At 46.0% G+C, this 11,210-nt stretch overlaps 1 protein-coding gene across 2 annotated transcripts in view; it reads left to right on the forward strand.

Moving 5' to 3' along the window:
* Positions 1–11,210, forward strand: part of SCNN1G (sodium channel, non-voltage-gated 1, gamma subunit) — a 30,313-nt gene that overhangs the window by 15,270 nt on the left and 3,833 nt on the right. For both annotated transcript variants that reach the window (XM_010837197.1, XM_010837196.1), the window contains exons 7-11: positions 7,088–7,186; positions 8,714–8,831; positions 9,728–9,806; positions 9,890–9,947; positions 10,137–10,198. In XM_010837197.1, the coding sequence (XP_010835499.1) occupies positions 7,088–7,186; positions 8,714–8,831; positions 9,728–9,806; positions 9,890–9,947; positions 10,137–10,198 (416 nt within the window). The remainder of the gene's footprint in view (positions 1–7,087; positions 7,187–8,713; positions 8,832–9,727; positions 9,807–9,889; positions 9,948–10,136; positions 10,199–11,210) is intronic.

The following is an 11,210-nucleotide window of genomic DNA, read 5'->3' on the forward strand; positions in this document are numbered from 1 at the left end:
GTCCATTGAGTCAGTGATGCCATCCAGCCATCTCATCCTCTGTCGTCCCCTTCTCCTCCTGCCCCCAATCCCTCCCAGCATCAGAGTCTTTTCCAGTGAGTCAACTCTTCGCATGAGGTGGCCAAAGTACTGGAGTTTCAGCTTTAGCATCAGTCCTTCCAAAGAACATCCAGGACTGATCTCTTTTAAAATGGACTGGTTGGATCTCCTTGCAATGTTTAATCTTTGCTAATTTAAGAAAAAATGGCATCTATTATAAGTTTAATTGACAGTCATTCTTAGTGGTATTTTTTTCACCTATTTATGGAGGGGAAAAAAATCTCTCCTTATGGACCCTTTGTTCATGCCTTTGTTTATAGCGAACCTTAACATTCCAAGGGCTTCCCTTGTGACTCAGCTCATAAGGAATCTGCGTGAAATGCGGGAGACCTGGGTTCGATCCCTGGGTTGGAAAGATCCCCTGGAGAAGGGAAACATTACCCTCTCTAGTATTCTGGCCTGGAGAATTCCATGGACTGTATAGTCCATGGGGTCACAAAGAGCTGGACACGACTGAGCAACTTTCACTTCACTAACGCCCCAAATTAAACCTCTTACCCTTCATCCCTCACAATTTTTTCCTCCAGAGAAGTGGTCTCCAAACTAGATTGGTCATTAGAATCAGGTCTACTGAATCAATCTCTCTGAGAGATGAGCCCAAGGATCTGTATTTTTACTGGACCCCAGCGGTCATTCCAAGAGGCAGCAAACTCAGGAACCTCAGCTTTAGAAACCTGAGTAGTTTAGAATGAAAGAAGAAGAAAAGTGTGTCTTCCTCAGAGAAAGTAGAGCTAGGATGACACCAGAGCTTTAGCACAGCCGTAAATGCTGTCTCCGAAGTGTTACAAAGTCACATCACGGGCACTGGAGTGCATATATCTATCCATTATCTATTCATCCAACAAGCATTTTCTGAGCACTTCATGTGTGCTAGATCCTGGAACTACATCAGTGTCCCCAGAACTGTCCCTGTCCTTTTAGACTTTGGGTCTAGCAGAGAGAATTTATAATAACAAACCAAAAATCACATAGGTGATTAACTGTAATCATCATAGGTGCTAAGAAGGATAAATACAGGATGCATGAGAGCATACCACAGAGATGCCTGATATAGGGCTTTTATGGGGGGGGTGGGTAGTGGAGAGTTCAAGGGGCGCTTTCCTGAGGAAGTAGTATTTAAGTTGGGAAAGCAGAGTTGCTGAACTGGGATCTGTGGCTTCGATGCCTGGCCATGTCCCATTCAAGAGCAACCTTGGACAAGAGAAACCATGGGGATGGTCATCTGGGAGCCCCGGCGCTCAAAGGAGCCATGTCACTTAGGGGCTTTGTTCAATGTGGGTAGTTTGTTCCACATGAGAAGTGTTGTGTACCAACTTGGCCTGTGTGGATGCTGATGGCCCAGGAAAAAAAATCTTGAGCCCCAACTTGCTCAAACTGTGATTTGAAAGACTTTAGGTTCCTACTTAAGGAACTAGGTCTCTGATTCCTCTCTTTACCAGCAGATTACAAAACTCCCTGATCAGAACAGTGAGCATTTTGATCCAATGTTCCCCTGGCAATTTTGTACTTGAAGAAGCACCTGGAATTTACAGCACATTCTTACAGCATGTGCTCTTCTTCCCTCCTGCCTGTTACAGTGTCTGCAAACTTAGAGCTTGGGAAAGTTTGAGAACCAAGGGAATTGCCCTCTGGTTTTCTTCTCTGAGCTTAAGAATGCCCATCACATTGTTAAGCAAATGCTCCCTTTAGCAGTGATGGGTAAACAAAGACATGGGTGGGTTTTCTGCTACACCTAACTTGAGGTGTACAAAATCAAAGCCACAGTGCAGGGGCAGGCAGCTCTGGTTCTGATTTATGAGCATTTAAGACAACAACAGAAAAAAACAAAGATTACTGAGAGGTCACCAGAGGGTCATTAAGAATAAATCCAAACACACTAGACTTCCTTCCTTCTTTATTTTTTAGGTAGTTATTTATTTACTTTTGAGAAGCATGTTAAACTGGTGGAATCAGTTGGTTAGGCAGCTGGTTAACAAATCTTCTTTCATTCATTGAAGGACTGTGTGTCCAAAGCACTGGCTATTCAGAGATGGGTATAACAGAGCACCTACCTTCAAAATTCACCTTTAAGAGAAGATAACACAGCTTTGCAATACAGGTCCAAGCTCTGTGGGAACAGGGACCATTTCTGTCTGTTCCCAGGCTCAGTTCTTAGAGCATAGTAGATCCTCCGTAAATATTTTTGGATGGCTGGATGAACCGGATCCAGGACAAAAGCTGTTGGTCTAGGCTTTCTAGATGATGATTTCTTAAGGACAAATGTCAGGCAAATAGAATCAGGAAGGGCCACTCCAGACAAACGGCAGAGCAATTACAAAGGGGGTTGCAGAAAGGATTTGAAGTCTCATTTCAAAATGATTCATAATGTAGTGAATCATTTCGAAAAACCACTTTGAAGCGCACTCAAAATACTAGAGTATTCAAATCACAGTTTGAGCAAGTTGGGGCTCAAGTATTTACAGTAGCAGCCAAGTATTTACAGTAATACTAGAAAGAAATTATGACTCCCTCCCTGAGGCAATGGCTGTGGGGATGAGCAGAAGTGACTGGATTTGAGAGATCTTACAGTGTGGAAGCAACACTGCTTGACAACCAAGGTCATCGGGGAAAGGCCAGGGGAAGTTAGATCCATATTTAGGTTCTGACTTGGGTATTGTGTTGAATGGGAGTACAGGTTCTGAATTAGGGAATACAAGAAGAGTAGGGTTCAGGGAGAAAATGACCACTTCAGTTTGGCACATACCCAAGGTGTAGCTTTGGGAAATCAGGCTGAAAACGTCCAGTGATTAGATGCTCTAAGCCTGGAGCTCAGGAGAAAAATCCAGAGGCAATGGCGGGGTGTGGGCTGCATCTAACATAGTTCTAGACTTAGAAATAAATTCCATCACTCAAGACCTGAGACAGAACACAGATGTTTAAGGGCTGAGCAGAGAGGAAATGGAGAAATAGAGGCACCAAAGTAGCAGCAGAAGCTGGAAAGGCTTGGTGTCAAAGAAATGAAGATCGTTTCAAGGAAGGTGTTAGCTAGAGTGCCAAACACAGTTGAGCAGTCTGGCAAGATTAAGGGTAAAAGCTGTTTTCTGGGTTTTGCAACCAAGAGGTCACTGGTTCTTTGCCAGAACAGTTTTCAGTGGAAGGAGTGGAACAGAAACCAAAGCACAACAGGTTGGATCATGAATGGGAGATGAGGAAGTGGGCAAAGACAAGTTCACCTAGGGGGCTGCGGACCAGGCCCTGAAGAGGGGCGAGACTTCACTGCCACTGCAAACCCTACTGTGCATTCCTATCTTAAAGCACCCTCTTCTTTTCACAGGCATGTTGGTAACAGGAATTAAGGGCTCAGACTCTGGAGCCAGACAACTAGGATCCAAACCCCAACTTTGCACTTTGGTCATGTGATCTCTGTGTCTCAGTTACCTCACTGTGAAATAGGGCTGATAGTAAATTACTGTACAGGCTAGTGAGAATTCACTGAGCTGATTCATGCTGCTTGGTGTGTGTTGAGTGCTCCAAAAATATTGGCTGTTACTATACACCTTTTTTTTTTTTTAAAGAAAAGAGATATGAAAGGATGGAAAAATAAGCATTAGGGGAGATTTTTCTTGTCCTTCCTGACACCCCCATTCTTTATGAGTGAGATATTGTTCTCTTCCATATAGTATTTAGAAGGAGTACTAATGATTTGCCGTATGTGTTACAAATATCTTTCCCAGTTTGTGCTTTCATTTTAGTTTTCATTATGCTACCTTTTTCACATGCAAAACATCAGATGTTTACATAGTCAAAGTCTTCGGTTTCTTCTTAAGTCATTATGTTTACTGAGTATTTTTCCTCCTTGAGATCAGATACTGAGCTGAATTTCCTTCCAGTTATTTCATTATTTCTTTTCTTTTTTTTTTTTTCTTTTTACCTTGAATTTTATTGTTTTTGATACATTTATTTTTCCCTGGTACATATTTATTCAGCTAATATTTCATTATTTCATTTAAAAGTTTAACCCACTAGAATTTCTATCTCTGAAGGATTTGAAATTGAGATAGGATTTATTACTTCCTCCAAATTCTTAACAAGTAGTCCTAACTTCATATGTTGAATAGTTCTTTTTCCTCCACTGATTAGGAACACAAATTCTTATAATTTATTAGCATCTAGGAATTATTTCATAACTTATTACAATATAAAAACAGAACAAAAGAAAAGAGAGTCAAAGCACCCATAACTCCATCTAGGGTTTCCTGTTGCCCTTGGGTGTTTCTCTGACACAGTTCAGACTTTACAGGGGTGAGCTAAGGATTCCTGTCTGACTTCCCTCCTCCCCCAGAATTCTCAGAAGGAAGCAGATAGGACCTGGTTTGAGAAAAATGAGTCTGTTTCCCCATACACCCACATACAACACATGTGCACACATACGCCTAATCACACCCACACACACCTGTGTGTGCATGCATACCACACACCTATCTATCCATCTGTTTAAACTTCACACACTCTCGCTCTCTCACACACACACATATATTCATTTTCATTTTGGGGTCCCTAGGGATCAGGACAGAAGCCAAAATGTTTCCCCACCCTGCCCATGTCAGCAGTTCTGGAAAGCTGACAGGGAAAAGCGGAAATGAAACATGAGGGAGTAAGGGGGAGAGAGAGTGAGAGAAAGCCAGGGCTCTGTCCAGGTTCCTCTGACTGAGGCTCCGAGAAGCTGAAGACATCTATTCCACTCTAAAAAGGCTGCTTGCCCTACCTGCCCCAGCCCAGGTGTTTTAGGAAACAGCCTGAATAATCCAGGAGCTCTGAGTTTGATAAGCATCATTCAGAGTAAAGGGCCATTGAATACTCAAAAAGCATAAAAATCACGATGTTAATGATTTTCTCACAATCAGTTTCCTGGAAGTGGTCTTCAGGCTGGTTCTCAAAGTAGAAGGAGCCACAGCTGCCTTTGCCAACTGCATAGGGCTTACCCGTGTGGACAGACCCTCTCCTCTAGATTTCAGGGTACTGAACGCTCCCTGCAGGCAAATAGAGCCCAGGGCTGACACTCGAGGCTCTGTGGCCAGTTTAGCAGGACCTGGGGGCTCCAAGGGACACCTGATTGGGAGTGTGCAGCTTGGAGAAGCTTAGAGGGTAGCATTGGGTGAAAGTGCCCTGAGGGAAGCCACTGCTTGGCATCTTGTGCCCATTTCCCAGCCTAGCCCTGGCATGTACTAGAAGCTCCGAATCTGTTTGTTCCCCAGCTCTTAGAGGAATGAAGTAAGTCTGTTTATTCTATACTGACATGGAAAGACACACACTCTTTATTATGAATGAGAAAAGGATATCGTAGGGCAAGGGAACATGTGAATCTTTTTGTCTGGGTCTCAGGATGGAAATCTGACCTGTTGAAGTAGGTGCCCAGGGGAAGGGAGGAAATCAGATGATTACTTTCCTCTTTGCTTCTTCTGTTTAAATGTTTTAAAATGAGCACTGTCTTTTGCCCTGGAGGTTCTTGCAGTTAATTGAGGAAGACTAATGGATCAACAGATGAATTACAATACAAACAGAAAGAGATCATAGCCCTTTGAGATGGCTATAGTTTCTATCTGCACCAAACTTCTTGATTTCTTTCCCCCTCACCCCACCCACCCCCAACTATCTTTCTCTCTATTCAGCCACTCTTCAGGAATTGTCTTCCCTCCCATAAATCTGACATCCATTTGCCCTTTACCCTCCCCATCTCAAAAAAAAAAAAAAAAAACTTTGTACACACACATACACACACACACCAAATCCTAGCTGTGAGTTGGTCACAATTTATATTCTATATTTGCTCCCCCTTGGGAGACATTATCCTTCTTTTCCCCTAATTGTCTTGTCTGGATTGTTCCTTTATAGTGACAAATATTAAGCTAGAATCAAATGTGTAAGCCATAATAAAAAACATAATTTAATAAGGCTTTCAAATAGTGAGTTGCAATGTTCTTACCTCCTCTGATCAGGGTATCATTCTATACTGCTGTGCATTCTTTGGTCCTCTATAAGAAAGTCCATTTTTCCAAATCACCTTCTGGGACCAAAAGGCAAGAAGGTAGGAAATGAGTCCTTCGCTGAGACAAGAACACCATGCAGCACAGTCACTGCTCATCTAATCCCTCCTGCCCCATCCCCGTGGATTCTTCAGTGGCTCACTACTCTTCAGAAAACCAAATCCAAACCCATGTTTCTCAGCAGTGTAGGAGACTGCCACAATTTGTCCTTAAATCCCTCTCGGACGTCATCTCCAGCAACAGCTCTCCCTTTTACCATGGTCCAGCCACCCTGGCCCTCTCCCGCCTCCACTCTGGCTGCTCCTTCTGCCTACTCCTCTTCCTATGTTTCTTGACAAGTCCAGCTCTTTCCTGCCATTCCATGTCCAACCAACATGTTCTTTTCTCAAAGATGTCTTTACTAATCACTTTGGAAAGGTTGTCCCCTCCTCCCAACCCTTCCAGTTTCTACCTAGTTCCATTAATCACTATAAAAAATTATTCAAAATGATTTATTTGCTTTTTGGTCATCTGTCTACTGCATTAGAATGTGAGCTCCAGGAAAGCAGGGAACTTATTTCGATCATTGTGGATTCCATAGTGCTCACAAGAGGGCTTCCCTGGTGGCTCAGTGGTAAAGAATCCAACTGCCAATGTAGGATATGTGGGAGACTCAGGTTCAATCCCTGGGTCGGGAAGATCCCCTGGAGAAGGGCCTGGCAATCCACCCCAGTATTCTTGCCTGGGAAATCCCATGGACAGAGGAGCCTGGCAGGCTAGTCCATGGGGATGCAAAGAGTTGGACATGACTAAGCAACTGAGCGACATAGTGCCTAGAATAGCATCAAGCTCCTAGTAGGTGCTCAATAAATAAATTGGTTAAATGAATGAGTAGGTGGTTGCTCAGCTCCTAGAAGCTGCTAGCAATGCCCCTTGTCTGGGTCCTGGAGAGGTGCAGGGCTGAATATGTGCTGCTGTGATTACAGACAGAGTCCTTCAAGCTGAGTGATCCCTACAGCCAGTGCACGGAGGACTGGAGTGACGTGCAGATCACGAACATCTACAATGCCACGTATTCCCTCCAGGTACAGGCTGGAGACAGCACCCAGCCCCAGGCTGTGGTCTGGACCCAGGAGACAGAATTATATATAGGTTGGGGTGTGTCTGGGACCAGGAACTGTGGTGAGAATCCTGGGGTTCATCCAAAGATCTCAAGAACAAATGATGCTGGCTGGTTCCAGTCCTCTTCAACCCACCTGTAACCAGAGCTTAGTCGAGGTTTGCGTGGAACAGAACGTACAGCTCGGCAAACCTGCTTCCAAATCAGCCTTGGGGAATGAGAGACAGGAGGAGGAGGCAGTCTGGGAGGGGCTGGTTAAGGGGTGCCTTTTATCCACTGACAGCCTTAGACAAGTTGTGTGCTCCTCAGTAGCCACCAGGGGAGTTTGCATTGGATCAGGAACTGCTAATCGGTGGTTTCCAAGGCCTCTACCAACCTGCCCACCTGGTTTTTCACCCGGTTTAAAAGTCGGGGAATTTCATAAGAAAACCCAGATTTCTAGCTTCTCTTGAAAAACAAGATCTGGTAACAATGGGCCCGTATTCCTACAGAATAAACAGTGGGTAGAGTGGCCTTATCAAATGAGACACGTTCTTTGGTTCCCTGCAATCTCCACCACCCATTAGTTATTACCTACATTGACCCTTGGGTGCGATCACCTGTTACACCTTGTCTTCTGTTTTGCGAGTCTGCCCTTTGCCTCCCACCAGGACACCTAGAGAGTCAAATGAGAATCACCCAGCAGAGCAAAAGGACCAGGCGCCCTCTGCCCTGAATCCTCTAGCTTCTATTAGAGCTGAGCTGAGAGGTGGTGGAGACACTGAATGAAAAGAGACTAGTGGTCAGACAAGGTCTGCTTGTAAGAAATAGAGATGCAATCACACTGACATTAAGACAGAAGAAAAGTCAGCTCAGTGGAAAGACACTCGGGACAATATTTAGTGAGAAGCTAGCATTTACAAACACTTTACATCTTTCGATTCATATCACAACAACCTCATGAAGTAGGTGCTGTTATACTGATTTCACAAATGAAGACAACAAAGCATCAGAGAGTTTAAGTAACTCACCTGAGGTCACACAACTGGGAGGTGGCAAAGCTGGTATATGAACTCAAGTAGCCTGACTTCCAAGCCCCCATTGTTAGCTTTTATGGCCCTAAGCTTTGTGGATATCATGGTACCTTAAGATCCCCAGGGATCCTGCGTGGAGTGCGTGCAGCTGAAAACTGGAAAGTTGGAGACTGTGTTTGTTTCTCTGTTTCTTGGCACCGGCTCCAAGTTCCCCACTAACCTCTGGGTCAGCACTCACATGGTGGCAAATGACCACCCCAGCCCCTCTCTAGCTCATCCTGGCCTCCACAGCTCAAATTCCCAATACGTTTTCTAGCTTTGTCCCTTTGACCCTATCAGCCAGGACATGAGGGGTACATTTATGCTGTCTGCCGAGGCTGTGGGAGGCTGACCCTCTCTGACTGGGGGATGTAGGGAGGGGAGATCTCCGGCAGCCGCAAGCAAGGAGGTTAAGGGAACTCCTGGGTCTTGTCTTTCAGATCTGCCTTCACTCGTGCTTCCAGGCAAAGATGGTAGAGAACTGCGGGTGTGCCCAGTACAGTCAGCCTCTACCTCGGGGAGCTGACTACTGCAACTACCAGCAGCACCCCAACTGGAGTGAGTGAGACACCAACACCCCCCACCTTGCACACCCCCCACCTTGCACACCCCCACCTTGCACACCCCGACCTTGCACACTCCCTACCTTGCACACCCCCACCTTGCACACCCCCCACCTTGCACACCCCAGGAGCAGCATCAGCCCCATCCTGGCAATAGCTAAGGCCCTCCCAGGACCCTGCCCTGATGGCTTTTGACCTGAGGGAGACAGAGAGATACTAACCAGTTTCACTCTTGTTGTGAAGCCTGGGTTGAATTCCACTTTCTGATTAATGACCAAATGCTACACCCCAGCTTCTGCGAAGTCCCTAACCCCCTCTGTCAGCTTGAGGAGGTAGGGACTATTGATAGTGTCCTTTCACAGAACAGGTAACTGAGGCTCAGAAAGGTTAAGCAACTTGCCCAAGGTCACACAGCCAGGGTCTAACAAAGCTAGACCCAAGGCAAGGACTGCCAACCCATCCCACCTCCAGCTAATGTTCTTAACTGTGGCAATTTTCTGTCTCTCAAAATCACAAGGTAGCAATTGTTTCCAGAGAACTAGTATTTGTAGAAAGTGGAAGGTGAAATCACTAAAAGGAGACTGTGGGGTTATCAGGCTTCCCAAGTAGCCTGGGTAAAGAATACGCCTGCAATGCAGGAGATGCAGGCAGATGCAGGTTCGATCCCTGGGTCAGGAAGATCCCCTAGAGGAAGGCATGGAAACCCACTCCAGTATTCTTGCCTGGAGAATCCCACGGACAGAGGAGCCTGGAGGGCTATGGGCCATGGGGTCCCAAAGAGGCAGACACGACTGAAGCAACTAAGCATGCATGCATGGGGGCATCACTGGGAAACCCTAGAAAGGGCCCTGTGGCCCCAAAGTTCATATCTCCCTGCACCCCATTCCTCAGTGTACTGCTACTACCAGCTGCACCAGGCCTTCGTCCGGGAAGAGCTGGGCTGCCAGTCGGTGTGCAAGGAAGCCTGCAGGTGAGTGGACCCAAAGGGGTGGGACGAACACGGCTGGGCTGGGCCAGGCCACCCACACTCACTCCATGCCCTTCTCCGCTTAGCTTTAAGGAGTGGACACTGACCACCAGCCTGGCACAGTGGCCATCGGAGGTCTCCGAGGTAAGTACTCTGCCCACTCTTCCCCCCTGGAACCTTCAGCCTGTAGCCTGAGGTCCTGGCTGAGTCCTCTGGCCTCAGAGGTGATCCACAGGGGAGGTCCATGTCAGGAGCTGGGGCTGAGAGGAGAGAGCAGACAGGCTGGCTCTGGCCTCTCCAGGCATCCCCAGGCCACTTCTTTCTCCACCACAGAAATGGTTGCTGTCTATTCTCACCTGGGACCAAAGCCAGCAAATAAAGAAGAAACTCAACAAGTAAGTTGATCTCTGCCCTGCTCCCTCTGCTCCTGCCCACCCTGGTTCCAGCCTCCTTACTTGATTCCTCTGTGCTAAACCCTCTCCTTTTCATTTGTTCATCCCTTCACTCATTCCTTTATTCAACAGTTATTTCTTGAGTCTTATCATGAGGTGGGCCCTGCTCTAGGCTAAGGGCTCTCAACTGTTGACCACAACACACAGCATGAAAATATTGATACTTATCCTATTGTGGTGCATTGAATACACCGCCAGAATAAAACTATCATGAAACAGTACTCTTTTATGATGTACAGGGCATTCAGGCTGCTTGTCAGATGTTGCACACTTGTGTACCAAACCATCCGACTTGTGTACCAATTGTTTACAACCGTCTGACGGGTCACAGCATAGTTCCAAATGCTTAGTGCCTATATCAGTTGATAAAGATTTCGAATCTCTCTGTGCATGCAACCTGATCTTTTATATTTCACTTTGTAAAAGGTACTAGTAAGCTCAGTACATTTATTTCATGATTTCCTAATGTATCTTGACCCACTTGGAAAAATACTCTTTTAAACCTTGCAGCTTCTAATCGCACTTGATTTTCCTTATCAAAATTCACTTCCAAGAGACTTTTAGCAAAAATCAGCCAGGCCAGAGTTCAAGGATCTCAACAGATGGAGACAAAGGTGGAGAGGGTGGGTGGGGGATTGCTGTGTAAACTCACATTTCTCTGGGTCATTACTGTTTACACGGTTCCCTACCCCAGTTTGGTCTCCAGCATCTTATTTAATGTCCACTAGGCAAGGTGTGAGGTGCTGGGGGGTGCCATGATGACCAAGCAGACATGATCCTTGCCTCCAAGGTACTTCAGTTCAGTTCAGTTCAGTTCAGTCGCTCAGTCGTGTCCAACTCTTTGCGACCCCATGAATCGCAGCACGCCAGGCCTCCCTGTCCATCACCAACTCCCAGAGTTCACTCAGACTCAGGTCCATCGAGTCGGTGATGCCATCCAGCCATCTCATCCTCT

The sequence above is a fragment of the Bison bison genome, unplaced genomic scaffold (assembly GCF_000754665.1).
Source record: "Bison bison bison isolate TAMUID 2011002044 unplaced genomic scaffold, Bison_UMD1.0 scf7180017864072, whole genome shotgun sequence".
NCBI lineage: Eukaryota > Metazoa > Chordata > Mammalia > Artiodactyla > Bovidae > Bison > Bison bison.